Below are 17,170 nucleotides of genomic sequence, written 5' to 3'. Positions count from 1 at the left end.
TTTTATGCATTTCTCTCTCCCCTCACTTTTAGATTTTTATCATTTAAGTGCAATTTTTATCTGTTTTTTTTTTCAGTGAATGAGGATTTATTCATCTTCCTCCTCCCTCTCCCTCTGGAAAAGACAAAAAGAAAAGAAAAAGAAACCTCTTATAACATATAGAGTTAGTTAAGCAAAGCAAATTCTGTTGTGGCTATGGTTCTATTACATCCAACTCTTTGCGACCCCATGGACTTGTCCCATGGGATTTTCTTGGCAAGGATACTGTAGCGATTTGCCATTTCCTTCTCCAGTGTGTCCCCATTTTACTGATGAGGAACTGAAGCAAATAAGGGTTAAGTGACTTGACCAGGGTCACACAGCTAATAAGTGTCTGAGGCCAAATTTGAACTCAGCTCTTTCTGACTCTAGGCCTGGTGCTTTATCCATTGTACCACCTAGCTGCCTCCAATTCCAGTGTACATGTCCACAAATGTATGATTTATTCTGAGACTTCCACCACTTGGAACCCCTGACACTTGTCTAGCTGATCCTGACACAGTAGCAGTATCATTTAGGCAATAGGAAGAAGCAGCAAAGCCAGAGAATAGGGCCTTTATGGGGAGTGTCTCTTTTGATGTCTGCAGCTATTCTCTTCAGAGGGCCTCCCTTGCTTTGGCCCAAACCACTGTGGGGTTTTTTGTTTTTGTTTTTTAGAAAAAGAGTGGAGAGGATTTACACACTCACAGGATTGCAGCCTGGGCATTGCCACCCATCATTTTGAGAACAGTCATGATCATTCCTTATTGGACTTTCTTCTTGAAGATGAAAATAGCCTCTTCAAAAGCTCCCCACATTTCCTAAGCATTCTTCCTGTTGTGAGAAAGCCTGGGTAGGCAGCTTGAAACTTTGTGACCAGAATGCCATTAATCCTGAGGGCTTTCTCATTCTCTGGGGTTTTGGAGGAGGCCCTGACTTCTTCCCATGAGCAGATCAGGATTGAATCTGAGAACAGGGGGTCATTTCATGAAATTAATGGCTAGGGAAAGTGGAACAAACAGCCCAGAACAGCACTTCACCTAAAGCTCAGTCTCCCTGTGAGTTTCGCTGCAGCTGAGAGATCACAGAGGTGCTATAATTTTCTGATCAATAGTAGTCATTTTCTTCACTTTAAGATAAGCTTAATCACACTAAGGGCCTTCCAGTGCATGGGATGGGGGGGGGGAGAAGACTGGGGGGGGGGGTCAAAAGAAAATGACTTTGCTGCGTAGGATTTCCCAGCTGACTCAGTTCATTTTGTAGAGTTCTAATTGATTTATTGTTGCTGTGTCCTGAAGCATTTGATACCAGCGGTCATCATACACACTACCCATGGCTCATGGTTGGAATTGTCTGCCTAGTGCCCAGCTGTGCCGATAATGGAGAAACAGAAGGAATCCCAAATCCATGTTCTAGCCTTCTGGGTAAGAAACTTCACTGAGGGCAGAGGGGGTGTGAAACTTGGTTTTTCCATTTGAGAAAGTGGGAACATAGTGCTCATTTATTTGGAAAAATACAGAAAGATCATAAGATGTTTGGCTTTTTCCCTTGCATAAAAAGTTCTCCATTGTGGAAATGTAGAAAAGGATAGGAATAATTGGAAAATAAATACAAGGCTGATGGGTGTTTGAGCAAGAGGTCTAATATGTCTGTAAGCCCTCTGCTTGGGGAGGGCTTGCCGGATAGTTCTTGCATTAGATATCTTTTTTTCCAAATGGCCATTCTGTTATTTCTTGTCCATTTCTTTTTGCTGTTTTTTAAAAACTGCCACATGATGCCAATGAGTATTTTATCAGGGAACAGTGTTGGATTTGACTGTCAGATCAAAACATTAACATGCATGTTGTAAACCCATTAACAAACTGTTCATTCCGTGACTCACCAACCTGTTTCTTGGGGATGAGCTTTATGATAAACAGTGACTAATGCAGTAGTGAGCTAAGAAAAATGACTAGATGTGACTAGGACAGAAGAATAACAGACCAGGCTCTGATCTACACCAAGGAGAAGTCTGGAAAATGTTGGTTATCAACATATAATCTAGAATGAATTTAATGAACCTTTATTCATCACCTACTATTTGCTGGGCATTGTGTTAAGGGCTGGGATACAAAGAAAATTTACTTGCCCTTGGGTAGTTTATATTCTTGGGAGCGGGGTTAGGAGGAGAGGGAACCAATGTATACATAAGAAATTCAATACAAAATAAATGTGAAGTAATTTCAGGTGGAGGTTGGGGGAGTTTGGAGAGCCAGGACTGAGAAATCAGGGAGGACTCCTTATAAAAGGTGACACCTGAGCTGAACTTTGGGGGAAGGTCGGAATTCTAAGAGGTGGGTAGGAGGGAGAACACAGCTGGAGGGAAAATGTTATTTATGGGGAAGACTAAGTCAGTCACGTTGACAGATTTGTAGTTGGAATGTAAAGTAAAAAGGATTGAGGGTTAAGATGGTACATGTGAATTCCAGTCAGTCTTTTTCTTCTTTCTCTGTCTACCTGTCTTTCACAATAATCGTTTGTAAGCAAATGCATTGATAGATCTTAAAACTGAAGGATCTTTAGGAAGAATGAAGACACTGAACACTGTACTTTCATTTTCCCATCCCTTGCTTCTACCTCCTGCCCCAAACCCAAATAGGTTCCTATGGAATATAACTCCTATCTCAAAGCCCATTACTATGGGACTCTTTCCTTATTGGTAGAGATCGATGCCCCTCACCTGTGTGTGGGCAGGGCAGAGTTGGTGAGTCCCTTCCATATATTCTTTGAGTCCTTTTGGGGGCTTCTATCTTCCAGCTTTGAGAGAGAAGGTGGAGGATGCCAACGACACTTGGGTTGCTGAAGGAAGAAACTCTAGGAAGAAGCCAAGATGTGAAGAGCTCACAGCCTCCCTCACATCTGTCCTTATCCCCAGCTTGCTTCACTAGAGACCTTTGGGAAATTCGCTTTGCTCCCAATGGGAGGACTGTATTGTCTGGTATATATTCTCCTGTACATTCTTTTACTGGTTTCTGTTTTGCTATTGAATTGGATAAATTGGTTTCTTTGATATTTGTGTTCATTGTGGAACTGGTATTTGGTGGGAAAGGGTCAAGCCTTGGATAGAAATCTTCCTCCTTCCCCCTAAACTAATGAAACAGTGATCAGAAATTAGCTTGAACTTGAAACTCACATCCTCTAGATTGATAATATATAAGGCATCAGATAGATATAATTCTATTCAGAGAGCAGAAAGGCCAGCCTCTGACCTCATTTTACTTTGTTCAAGTAATTTTCCAGCCAGGTCTGACTCTTCATGACCCCATTTGGGATTTTCTTAGGAGAGATGCTGGAATGGTTTGCTAATTCCTTTCCTAGCCCATTTTACAGATGAAGAAATCAAGGCAAGCAGGATTAAATGACTTGCCCAGGCTCAAGCAGCTACTAAGTGTTTGAGGCCAGATTTGGACTCAGGAAGATGAGTGTTCCTGACTTCAGACTGGATACTCTACTGTGCCAGCTAGCTGTCCCCCCACATTTACTACTTAATTCCTATTAAAGTCTGCAAAGTCTCCTTTGGAGAAGAGTGAGGGAGAAGGGGCTAGAGAAGTCTCTTCTACCTCCCTTTGAGCCACACAATGACATACCCATGCTACATATGGGGGACAACCCTCGCCCCATAGGATAAATTGACTAGGGTTTACAAGCCAGTCCCATTTGAGGGTTGACAGGGTTTGAGAAATACACTCTCAGCTAGAATGGAAGAAAGCAGAACTCTGAATTCCTCCCCTTCCTTTCTCCCCATCGTCCCAATGGATTTTTTGTTTTGGGGGGTTTTTGTGAGACAATGAGGGTTAAATGACTTGCCCTGGGTCACACAGCTAGTAAGTGTCAAGTGTCTGAAGTCAGATTTGAACTCAGGTCCTCCTGAATTCAGAGCCAGTGCTTTATCCACTGTGCCACCCAGCTGCCCCCTCCCCAATGGATTTTTGAGGTATTGTTTTCCTCTCAGGGAAAAAAAATGTCAGTGTAAGTCACTAGGATCTCCTGTGTGATATACTCTCTTGAGAGGTACCCAAGAGTCACCAACTTACATGATCCTCATAAGATTATACAGAACTGGGAGGGACTTTAGAGTCTGTCTAGTCCAATCTCTTCATTTTACAGATGGAGAAACTGAGGCTGAGGGCTGTTAGTTGACTTGTCCAAGGTCACACAGGCTAATGTAGTGGATAGAGTAAAGGGCCTGGAGTCAAGGATACTCAACTTCCTGAGTTCCAATCTGACCTCAGACACTTACTAGCTGTATGACCCTGGGCAAGTTACTTCACCCTGTTTGCCTCAGTTTCCTTAACTGTAAAATGAGCTGGAGAAAGAAATGGAAAACCTTTTCAGTACCTCTGCCAAGAAAACCCCTCAAATAAGGTCACAAAACATCAGACACCACTAAAACGACTGAACAGCAACTCGCTTCACCGGAGATAAGCAACGTTGCAAATGCTTAACTTTGTTGGTTCAAGATGTTGCCTATGCCTTTGGTGAAGGGTGGGTGCAGGAATCCTAGGCCAACAGCCCTGGGGATGGTTGAGGTCAAGAAGGTAGCAAGGGCTCGGTTTAGGGTGCTCGGGCCTACCCTCTGTCACTCTGACCCTAAAGCCCAAGGAGAAGTGTAGAGTGTAGGGGAGAGCTAGGCTGCCCCAGTCCCTGCTGCGTGGATGGCAAGTCTGTATTTTGCAATCCTTTGCTGGTCTGACAGGCTCCTACAGAATTACATCACTTCCTAAAAACCCTCAAACACATCTCCTTCAGAAAGTGAGCACTGACAAAAAGCAGCAGGAAACAGGAAACGTTCAGGCTCCGGTGAGGTTGGAGCCCCGCGCAGCATCATGCCTGAGAGGGGCCGAAGTAACTTGAGGACTCCCGGCTTCCTGCTCATCTTCTCCCTGCTTCTTGGAAAGCACTGGGGTAAGTTCCCCAGTGCCCGTGAGTGCCGGCGTTTGCCAGGCGAGGCGGGCAAGCCGGGCGCCTGAGGCTGCAGAACTGGGGAGGGCGGGAGGGAGGGCGGACAACACCTAGCGCCAACCTGAGCCTCTCCTCTCGGTGGACACCGGAGGGAGGAGGCTAGGGCGGACTCGAGCCGCCTTGTCTTGGGGGCAGCCTCTTCCTCCTCCGCTGCCTTCTGCCGTCTGATCGTGTTCTTCCCTGGCAAGGGTAGCTGACCCTCCTGGCACACTTTCTACCCCTGAAATGGCCGGGCCCCTATAATTTACCCAGACTTAATGGGCACATTAGGAAGCCCGTAAACCCTGGTGAAACTCGGGGAAGGGAGTGGGGCAGCAGGCTGAAACAGACCGGGAGCAAGCTGGAGTTTAGAGTGAAGTGGGGTGAGACCCCACAGTGGAAAAGATGTGGTTTGGAAGATGCTGTCTGCGAAGTGAACCAAGGAAAAGACTGGAGCTTGTGTTGACTTATGGTGGGGGGGAGGTGATTTATGTGGGAAGAGGGGATGGGATCGCACTAAAGGAAGATGCTTTGTATTTGCTAGCCTTGGAACTTTTGAGAGGGGCCCAATTGCACGCACACACACACGCACACACACACCCTTAATGAATATTTGTTGGATTGGTTTTTATTTTTTAATAGTGGTAGGAATTGTATTTACATCGAAGAGTTTCTCACAAAAGTTACAATACATGGATAATTTAGGCTAGCATTTTCTCTCTCTCTGTCTCTCTGTGTCTCTCTCTCCTGTATTCTCTGTCTCTGTCTCTCCCTTTGCATTCTCTCTCTCCCTCTGAATTCTCTCTCTCTCTCTCTCTCTCTCTCTCTCTCTCTCTCTCTCTCTCTCTCCCCCCTGCATTCTTTCTCTTTCTCTCTTCCTCTCTGCAGTCTCTCTCTCACTCTCTACCTTTCTCTCTGTCTCTCTCCCCCTGTGCATTCTCTCTCTCACTTTCTCACTCTATCTCAGTCTCTCTGTGTCTCTGTCTCTGTCTTTTTCTCTGTCTGTCTCTCTCTGTGTCTCTGTTTCTCTCACACACAAATAGATATATAATATATACATATATGGATGTATTTGTGCATTATGTATATATGTGTGGTCCCTAAAAGTTTCCATCTACTATTTATGAATGTTTGTAAAAAACAAACAAACAAAAAAAGCTCTTTGTGGCTAAAAGGTTTTAGGAAGGCCTGATGATCACATTTCAACATTCCATTCAAGGAGCAGCAATTGATTGTGCTCTTGACGGTTACCATGGGAAGCAGGATTGATCACAATTGCCTTCCCTGCAGACTGTATTTGCTGCACCTGCCCTTGGGTAAATAAAAACAAATCTCTTCCTGGTTACTGACTGTGAATATTGCCATCATCTGACCCAGAGCAGTCTATGTGTGGAAAGAAGTGGTTTTATCCTGTAGGGATCCCAGGATTTTGCACTTGGAAGGTATGCTGGAGCTCCTGTAATGAGGCAGTTTTTTGTTTTGTTTTCTTTTGGTTTGGGGGTTTTTTGTGTTTCTTTTTTTTGGTGAGGCAATGGGGTTAAGTGACTTGCCCAGGGTCACACAGCTAGTAAGTATCAAATGTCTGAGGCTGGATTTGAACTCAGGTCCTCCTGACTCGAGAGCCAGCACTCTATATCCACTGTGCCACCTAGCTGCCCCCATGAGGCAGTTTGTTGCTGGGAAAGAGTGCTGGGTCTGGAGTCAGAGAATCTGAATTCACCTTCTGCTCTGCCAGTTACTAGCTGTGTGACCTTGTATAAATTGCTTAACTTCTCTGGCCTCATTTTACCCACCTGTAAAATAAAAGGGGTTGGCCGAGATGATCTCTGAGTTCCCTTGGAGCTCTAAATCTCTGACCTCATTCAAATTTCACATTTTACAGATGAAGGAACAGTGAGAGGAATTGATTTGTACAGGTAGGAAGAGTCTTGATTCTCCCTGGGCTCATGCCATGACCCACTCACCACATGTCTTATTTAGATACCCGGGGTCCTGAAGCACTGCCTTGAGGATTGTTATGGAAAATTCTAAATTATGACAGGTGGGGATGACTTATTAGTCCATTTGTAGAGATCCCTGTGTCTCTTCCTTCCATTGGCTGCCATGCTTTGGGGCATGTCCCACCTCATTAGCAACTCTACCAGAGGGTGGTCAAAGGAAGGAGAAGAAGTGGAACTTAGATCAGTCATCCCATTGGTTCCTCTATAGCAATGCTGTGAGTATAAAGGTTTGGTAAGGAGTTGAGGCTTGTAAGTAAAATGAGTTTAAGGGAATCATCTCTGCGTTTTATTCCTTGAATCAAAGAGTTGTGGAAGGGAAGTTACAAATTATCTTTTTAATTTTGCAGATGGGGAAAGTGATACCCCAAGGGATCTGGTGACTTGCCCAAGGTTACGGCTTAGTATGGGGTCTAGAGAGAGGTCCCCAGGGTCCAAAAGGCCAAGGTCTACCACTGCTTCTGGGGCCATCTCCAGTCATCCTGATGTACATCTTGCCACTGGACCCAGATGTCTCTGGAGAATAGAGTGAGGCTGGTGACTGCACAGCCCTGCCTCTCTTAAATCCAATTCACTTCAAATCATGACATAACCACCCTGATGTCATGGCCCTCTTCAAGAATGAAGGGCAAACAACGGTCTTTCTCTATATTCTCAGTAGTATTTGGACACAAAAGCTTCTACTAAGATTTCTCTTACTCATTGGCTTCCTGAACCAAGGACTGATGCCTTTCTGAATCAGATCTTCTTACAGAGAAGTAGGAAGTATAGAATGCTGGGCCTCATGGAGTGTGATACTTAGAATCAGGAAGTCTTGGGTTCAGATCCCACCTCTGACGCTTCCTAACTGTGTAACCATGGGCAATTCACCTAACTTCTCTCAGCCTCAGGCTACATTGATATCTCCCAAGTTATGGAGGGATATGACCTGCATCATATATTCTTTTTTTACTATTTATTTTTTCCAATTATGTGTAAAAATAATTGTTAACATTCATTTACAAATTATTCTGAGATCAAAATTCTCTCCCTCTTTTCCTCTCCTCCCCCTCCCTGAGATGGCAAGCAATTTGATATAGGCTATACATGTGCAGTCATGCAAAACATTTCCATATTAGTCATATTGTGAAAGAAAAAAAACAGACCAAAAAAAACCTCCCAAGAAAAATTAAGAAAGCAAAAAAAGTATGCTTTGATCTACATTCAGACTCCATCGGTTCATTCTCAGGAAGTGGATAGCATTTTTCATCATTAAGTCCTTTGGAACTGTCTTGGATTTCTGAGAATAGCTAAGTCAATCATGGTTGATCATTGTTAGAATATTGCTGTTACCATGTACAATGTTCTCCTGGTTCTGCTCACTTCACTTTGTGTCAGTTCATGTAATCAGGTTTTTCTGAAAGCATCCTGCTTGTCATTTCTTAGAGCACAATAATACTCCATCATAATCCTATACTATAATTTGTTAGCCATTCCCCAACTGATGGGCAGTTCTTTGCCAGCACAAAAAAGAGCTGCTACAAATATCTTTGTACATATAGGTATTTTCCCTTTTCATTTTAAAATTTTTTTAACTCTTTTTTTTTTTGCGGGGCAATGAAGGTTAAGTGATTTGCCCAGGGTCACACAGCTAGTAAGTGTCAAGTGTCTGAGGCTGGACTTGAACTCAGGTCCTCCTGAATCTAGGGCTGGTGCTTTATGCACTGTACCACCTAGCTGCCCTCTATTTTACCTTTTTATAAAACAACTCTTTGGGGTACAGACTGAGTAGTGTATTTCTGTGTCAAAGAATATGCACAGTCTTTATATCCCTTTGGGCATAGTTCCAAATTGCTCTCCAGAATGGTTGGATCAGTTCACAACTCCATCAACAATGCATTAGTGTCCCAGTTTTCTCACATGCCTTCCAACATTTGTCATTTTCCTTTATTGTTATATTAGCCACTCTGATAGGTATGAGGTGGTACCTCAGAGTTGTTTTAATCGGCATTTCTCCGATCATGAATGATTTAGAGCATTTTATCATATGAACATAGATAACTTGGATTTCCTCTTCTGAAAACTGCCTGTTCATATCCTCTGACTATTTATCAGCTAGGGAATGATTCTTATTTTTATAAATTTGACTCAGTTCTCTATGTATTTCAAAAATGAGGCCTTTATCAGAGAAACAATGAAAAATCCCACCCCACTCTCCCCTCCCCTAGTTTTTGTAGGATTTTGGTTTTTAATTCACTCTGCTATTTGCTTCTGTTTTATGGGTGAGCTCATCCCATTCACATTCACAGTTATGATTACTGTGTTTCCCTCCAGCCAATTTTCCCCTAATTTATTCTTCTCTCTCCTTTCACATTGTCCCTTCTCAAAAGTATTTTGCTTCTGACCCCTGCTTACCCAAATCTGCCCTCTCTTCTATCATTCCCCCTGCTTCACTTATCTCCTTCCCTGCCTACTTTCCTGTAAGACAGATTTCTATACTCAGCTGAATGTGTGTCATTACCTCTGAGCCAGTTCTGATGAGAGTAGGTTCAAACATTGCCCACCAGCCTCCATCTTTCCCTCCGCTGCCAAAGCTCTTTCATATCTCTTTCATATGGGATATTTTACCCCATCCTACCTCTCCCTTCCTCCTTCTCCCAGTGCATTCCTATTTCTTACCCCTTAATATTTTTTTAGGTATTATCCCATCATAGTCAACTCACACCCATGCCTTCTGCCTATGTGTACTCCTACTAACTGCCCTAATAATAATAAGATTCAATGGAGTTATGAGTATCATCGTCCCATGTAGTTAGATTTTTTATTCTTCTCTAGTCTTTTCATCAGAGATGCTTAAAAGTCCTCTGCTTCACTGAATGCCCATTCCCCCCCCCCAAGGATTATATTCAGCTTTGTTGGGCAGGTGACTCTTGGTTGTAATCCTAGCTCCTTTGCCTTCCAGAATATCATATTCCAAGCCCTCTGATCCTTTAATGAAGAAGCTGCTAAATCCTATGTAATCCTGACTGTGGCTCAATGATATTTGAATTGTTTCTGGCAGCTTCACCTGGGAGCTCTGGAATTTGGCTATAATATTCCTGGGAGTTTTAATTTTGGGATCTCTTTCAGGCAGTGATTGGTGAATTCTTTCAATTTTTAATTTACCCTCTAGGATGTAAATGCAGTTTTCCTTGATAATTTTCTGTAATATTATGTCTAGGCTCTTTTTTTTTTTGTCATAGCTTACAGGTAGTCCAATGATTCTTAAAATATTTCTCCTGGATCTATTTTCCAGGTCAATTGTTTTTCCATGAGATATTTAACACTTTGTTACTTTATCATCCTTTTGATTTTGTTTTACTGTTTCTTGCTATCTCATGGAGTCATTAACTTTCACTGGCCCAATTCTAATTAAGGAATTATTTTCTTTAGTGAGCTTTTGCAACTCCTTTTCCATTTGGCCAATTCTACTTTTTACAAAGTTCTTTTCTCCAGTGAATTTTTGTTCATCTCTTTCCATTTGTCCAATTCTCATTTTTAAGGTATTCGCTTCACTAGATTTTTATGCCTGTTTTACCATTTGGCCTATTTAGTAATTTTTTGTGCCACCTTTCCCAAGCTGTCAACTCTTCTTTCATGATTTTCTAGCATCACTCTAATTTCTTTTCCTAATTTTACATTTCTCCCTCTTATTTGAGTTTTAAAATCTTTTTTGAGTTCTACCCGTTCTTTTTGGACCCAAAACCAATTTGTGTTTTTCTTTGAGGCTTTGCAGGTATCCATTTTTATATTGTTGTCTTCAGCTGAGTTTGTGTTTTGATCTTACCTGACACTATATTAACTTTTTATGATCAAGGATTTTAGTTGTTGTTTGTTCAATTTTCCTGCCTATTTCTTTTCTTTTAACTCTATGCTAAAATTAGACTCTGTTCCCAGAAGAAGGAACTGTCCTAAGCTTCAGAGTTTTTTTGTACTGTTATTTTCAGAGCTAGTTCTGGGGGTTTGTAAGTTTTCAATTCTTTCAAGGTGGTATGATCTAAGGAGATGTGTGGTTACTGCTTTCCTTGCCTGTGTGCTGATCTGTAAGTGACCACAAGCACATTTTCTGTCCTGGAATTGTAAGCCAGGTCTGCACTTCTGCTAGTGCCCCTCCTTTCCTGGGGACTGAGACCTGGAATCTCTCATGGGCAATGCAAGAGAGTCTTGCACTCAGTGCCAGCAAAGGGTCCCCTATAATCTCCTTCTGGCAAATTATCCAACCCCCTGAATATCTGTGGGCTGAGAATTCCAGCAGCCACCATCACTGCCACTATAGATTCAGTCACCCCCATGGCCTGCTTCTGGCTTGCCAGGGTGCAGCCTGCATTAGACTGCACTTTGCTCTCACCCTAGTGAAACAGACCTTTCTGCCAACCTTCTAAGTGGTCTTGGGCTGGGGAATTGTTTCATTCCATCCAATGGTTGGTTCTGCCACTGCAGAATTCATTTCGAAGCATTATTTTAAAGTTATTTGGAGGGGAATTTAGGAGACCTCAGGCAACCCCCTGCTTTTACTCCCCCCATCTTGGCTTTGCCACTCATGCATTACCTATTTTTGACATATGGACTGTTTTGGATTACTGTCCTGGTCTCTGTAAATGAACCTCAAACCTTTATATTTGCCAGTACTTGATTTATTTTCTTGATCCTCTGAAACATTTAAGAGACACCCACTCTGCTTACTTAGATGGTCTTCTAACTGTAGGTTAATGTCAGAATCATCACCCTTTGGGACATGAGCCTGGTCACCAAAGGTCTTGTGAGTATTCTGAAAACTCTGGAGTTTTGCTGTCCCACTTCAGTTCATTTGACCCTTCTGGACCTGGATGCTGCCACCAGCCTCTAAACCAGGGTGTTCTTAATTTAGAGTCCATGGAATTGTTAAAATATGTTGTAATAACAAATCCTTTGTGATTCTGTGTATTTTCTTTTATGAATTTAAAAAATATTATTCAGAAAAGAGATCCATAGGCTTTACTGGGTTATGACCCAAATGAGGTTAAAAAGAGAGATTTATAAGCCAGTGTTTCTCTCTCAGTGACTTTTAGCTGGCTTTATTGCATCTGAGATAGAGCTGAATCTTTTTCTGCTACTTATTGGGAAATGGCAAATTCCACCCAAAGCTCCCAACTCTCCACTCACAAGCCATGAGTAGACTTTATAAATCTGACTGGGCATTAGTAGCTCAACAATTCAGGGATTTCCTCCTATAGGTGAACCACACCCTATCTCTCTGTTTTTCTCTTTCCTTCTTAAAGCCAGAGCCAGGCTAGACCTAGAGGGCCCATTCATTCTAGTGACAGAACTAGACAGAAACTCCCAAGGAGGAGCCAAGACCAGACTGGCCTCTCACGATGGGGAGTGTGGCTGCTGCTAGGCCCAGTCATGCTCCTATCTGTCAGTTCATGTCAGCTCCTGGCAACAGACCCTGGCTTAAAGAGAGCTCCCAGGTACCACCGACATTGCTGACATAGGAATATGATGGCCTTATTGGTAATACAAGGACTGGGGGGATGGCAATGTTGTGGTACTTGCTGGGTGAGAGTGCCACACAGCAATGGAGATTTACCAGGTTTAGAGGTGGAAGTCGAAGAATATAAAGCTAAGTTCCCTCCTTTGTAAAATATGGGGTTTGAGCTAGATAATCATTGAAGTCTTTTCCACTCCAAATCCTATAATTTTATGATGCTGAGAATAGAAGTAGGACACCACTCAAAGACAAACCCATCCCTTCAGGCCTTAGGTTCCTCCCATGTTAAGGTTAGATGTTGATTACTTATAAATAGATGTTGATTTACTTATAAATATTCTACATCTAGCATTTGCACAATGCTCACCCATAATGGGCATTTAATAAATGCGTTTTGTCTAATTCAGAGTTTTCTAATGAAAATTTAGAAATTTTGCCTCCCAGATTGTCATTGCATCTCTCTGTAACCTTCCCAATCTAAGCCCATTAACCTTTCCAGGCTTTCTAAACATTGTTTCCCTGCATTCTGGTGTTTTTGTTTTGTTTTGTTTTGTTTTGGGGGGCAGGGCAATGAGGGTTAAGTGACTTACCCAAGGTCACACGGCTAGGAAGTGTCAAGTGTCTGAGGCTGGATTTGAACTCAGGTCCTCCTGACTGGAGAGCCAGCACTCTATATCCACTATGCCACCTAGCTACCCCTCACTTATATTTATTACAGAGAAGATTCAAGTTCTAGGAGAGCATGATGAAGGGTGATGTAATATCCATGGCACCCTAGCCTTTCATGTGATTGTGGATATTTCCAGGTCATTTCCAGATCTGGCATGAGAGTATAGGAGAAAAAGCACAGCACTTGGAAACAGAATATCTGAGTCAGAGCCCTGTGTGATCTTGATAAGTCATTTTACTTCTTGGAACAACAATTCCACAAATGTTGAGTAAAGAGAGGCAAGTTCAGACTATAGGCACTATGACTCCTGGGCTCATGAGAGATAATACAGAAATCTAGCTATGACTCAATCCCTGCTCTTATGATATAGAGGGAGAATAAAGATGTCAATACAGATATAAAGGCAGTATGAGATAATGGAGAGAGAGCTGGTCCGGGAATCAGGAACATTTGCATTCAAGTGTATCAAGGCAGTGAACTTCTCATTGCCCCCCTCCCCAGAAACCCTCTAAGACTATAAGCTGTAGAACAAGTGTTGATCTTCATTAATAAAAGGGAATTTCTTTACACTGAGTTTCCCACACAACATGATAATTGCTCCTCTCAAAAGAAAAATGTAAGATAACCATGATATACAGTATTACATCATAAATCTATTAGAGAATTGCAAAGCAATGTAATTTGAGGGAATTTTCTTAGCCATAATTCCCCCCACAAAAAATAACAGCCTGCCCCTCCCCCCTAAAGAAAATGGTAGATAACTATGATATTCAGTATTATATGATAAATATATTGGAGAGTTGTAAAGCAATGTGCTGTGTAAGGTCTGAGGAGGGCAAGGCTGGTAGCCACCAAGAGGACTAAGGAAGCCTTTCTGGAAGAGGTATGTTCTATTTCAGTTGGACTTTAAAGGAGAGATAGGAATTCATAGACTGCTTCTAGTACGAGATCTGCTAATTAATCATTCTTTCAGCAAACTACTTGTTATCAGAAACTGGACTTTCTAGACATCTACCTCCTTAACTACGTGAGAATCAGAGCACTACCAACCTGCTGAGAAAGATATCGAAGGGAAGCTCCACCATGAGGAGAAAGCATGAGGTGACCTCTGGAGGTTTCAAAGGTCAGATTGGCATCAGGAAGTGATGCCTGCCACCTGTGGGTCGTGTCAATCAAAGCTACCAGCCAATTAGCTTGGAGGTGTGTGTGTGTGTGTGTGTGTGTGTGTGTGTGGGTGGGTGGGTGGGTGGGTGGACAGCCCTGTTTCCTGTTTCACAGAAGGCTTCTAGGAGAAGCCGGGGAGAAGCAGGGGTCTTTTGGTTCTGGACTTGGGTCTTGGTGGGAGGACAGATGCTGGCTCTTTTCAATAACTTCTTTTTTTGCGGGGCAATTGGGGTTAAGTCTGAGGTCATATTTCAACTTAGGTCCTCCTGAATCCAGGGCTGGTGCTTTATCCACTGCGCCACCTAGCTGCCCCTCAATAGCTTCTAATACACTTTAATAAATACTTAAAAGGCTAAACTCTTGCTAAAGCTTCTAATTTAAAGTGACCACTCATTAGATTTTAGACATCACCAATAGAATTTTGGACCTTACAACTAGAAAACTATTTTGATTGGAGGGTCACTTTCCATAGCCACCACATAAAAATAATCATGATTTAATTGTTCCTAAGTGCTTTAGGGGATTCCCTGGATGAGTTGGGCAGGAGGATTTGGTTATTGAAATGGATGTTTCAGCCCACCATCAGTCTACAGCAAGGGTTCTTTTTTTAAAAAATAAAAGTACTTTATTATTTTCCAGTTACATATAAGAATAGTTTTCAACATTTATTTGTTTGTTTGTTTTGTGGGGCAATGAGAGTTAAATGACTTGCCCAGGGTCACACAGCTAGTAAGTGTCAAGTGTCTGAGGTGGGATTTGAACTCAGGTTCTCCTGAATCCAGGGCCAGTGCTTTATCTACTGTGCCATCTAGCTGCCCCTAACATTTGTTTTCATAGGATTTTTAGTTCCAAATTTTTCTCCCACCTTCCCTTCCCTCCCTCCTCCCCAAGACAGAAAGAAATCTGATATAGGTTATATATGTGCAATCACATTAAACATATTTCTGCATTAGTCATATTGTGAAAGAAGAATCAGAGCATAAGAGAAAGACCTCAAAAAAGAAGGGAAAAAACAGCCTAAAAGTAAAAACAGTATGGTTCAATCTGCATTCATAATACACAGTTCTTTTTTTTTATGTTGAGAACTTTTTCTATCATGAAAGTCTTTGAAATTGTTTTGAATTGTTGCACTGCGGAAAAGAGCCAAGTCTATCACCATTGTTCATTACACAATGTTGCTGTTACTGTGTACAGTGTTCTCCTGGTTCTGCTCCTCTCATTCATAATCAGTTCATAGAAGTCCTTCCAGATTTCTCTGAACTCGTCCTGCTCATCATTTCTTACAGCACAATAGTATTCCATTACATTCATATACCACAACTTGTTTAGCCATTACCCTATTGATGGGCATTCCCTCGATTTCCAATTCTTTGCCACCACAAAGAGAGCTGCTATAAATATTTTTGTACATGTGGGTCCTTTTCCCTCTGCTATGATCTTTTTGTGGTACAGACCTAGCAATGGTACCACTAGGTCAAAGGATATGAACAGTCCAATAGCCCTTTGGGCATAGTTCTGAATTGCTCTCCAGAATGGTTGGATCAGTTCACGGCTCCACCAACAATGCATTAATGTTCCAATTTTTCCACAACTTCTCCAACATTTATTATTTTCCTTTTCTGTCACATTACCCACTCTGATAGATGTGAGGTAGTACCTCAGAGTTGTTTTCATTTTACAGCAAGGGTTCTTAACCTGGAATCCAGTGACTCCAAGGGGGAACATGAATTTGAGTGAGAAATATTCCATTTTTATTTTGAGTAACCTCTACCTAAAATTTAACATTTCTTTTAATTATGAATTTTTAAAGACCATTTTCCTGAGAAGGGGTCCATAGATTTCCCCAGATTGCAAAAGGGATTGGATATGACATACCCTAAAAGGTTAAGAAACCCTGATCTAGAGTTTTTTTGCTTCTAATAACACCTGCTTATCAACTGCAACCATCAATTTATTTTTGACATTCAAAGGAAGTTCAGTCACATGAAGAGCTGATATTTCAGTATCTCAGAACATTGTGCCTCAGTGCTTTGCATGTCTGTTTTTGTCTCTCAAAACATCCTGTGCAGTAGGAAGTACAAGTGTTATCGATCTCCCTCTAACAGTTAAGCCAATCTAGATGCCAAAGGGCTAACTGAATTGCCAAGTCCGAATCACTAGTATCTGAGCCAGCTAAAAGGCTGGAACTTCTGATGGCCCAAGTTCAATGGTCTTCCTACTGTAACCTCTGCCTCATGTTGCACTGTAATAGCTTGTATGGGAGGGAACAAGGAACGAGTAGAGAATAAAAGATAAAAGAATAATGTACCTTAAGTCCCCTGATCAAAATGATCAAATTTCAGATGCCTTTCGGGCTAACAAAAAGTACAACCAAGGAAAGCAATGAAAATTTAAATCTTAGATTTTTTTCCAAGGAAGCCACAAAATCTTTAATGGTAATTTTCTCATAGAAAAAATAGTAACGATAAATATTTAATATGTTTCTACAATGATTTTAAAATTTTTTTGTTTTTTTTTGTTCTGAATAGAATTTTATTTTCTAAAATATATATAAAAAACAAAATTTTAACATTAATTTTTTAAAAAAACTTTGTGTTCCAACTTCTCTTTCCCCCTTCATTCCTACCCCCCCCACCCACAAGAATTCAATCAATTCAAAATAAGTTATACATGAGTAGTCATGGAAAAATTCCCATATTAGCTGGTTGTGAGAGAAAACAGTCAAAAAAACCCAAAACTTCAGATTAAGGAATTGTCAAAGAAGAAATGAAAAAAAAATTTTTTAATGTGTTTCCATCTGTTTTCAGATACTATCAGTTCTTTCTCTGCAGATGGGCTGCAATCTTCATACGT

General features: G+C 41.6%; 1 protein-coding gene across 1 annotated transcript in view; it reads left to right on the top strand.

Annotated features, from left to right (window-relative positions):
- Nucleotides 1-4,835: 4,835 nt before the first annotated feature.
- Nucleotides 4,836-17,170, top strand: part of TMEM154 (transmembrane protein 154) — a 70,818-nt gene continuing 58,483 nt past the window's right edge. The window contains exon 1 of the mRNA XM_043969773.1: nt 4,836-4,962. Coding sequence (XP_043825708.1) covers nt 4,884-4,962 — 79 coding nt within the window. The 5' untranslated portion in view covers nt 4,836-4,883. The remainder of the gene's footprint in view (nt 4,963-17,170) is intronic.

This window comes from Dromiciops gliroides, chromosome 6 (assembly GCF_019393635.1).
Source record: "Dromiciops gliroides isolate mDroGli1 chromosome 6, mDroGli1.pri, whole genome shotgun sequence".
Classification (NCBI taxonomy): domain Eukaryota; kingdom Metazoa; phylum Chordata; class Mammalia; order Microbiotheria; family Microbiotheriidae; genus Dromiciops; species Dromiciops gliroides.
This window is presented reverse-complemented; position numbering and strand designations above follow the sequence as displayed.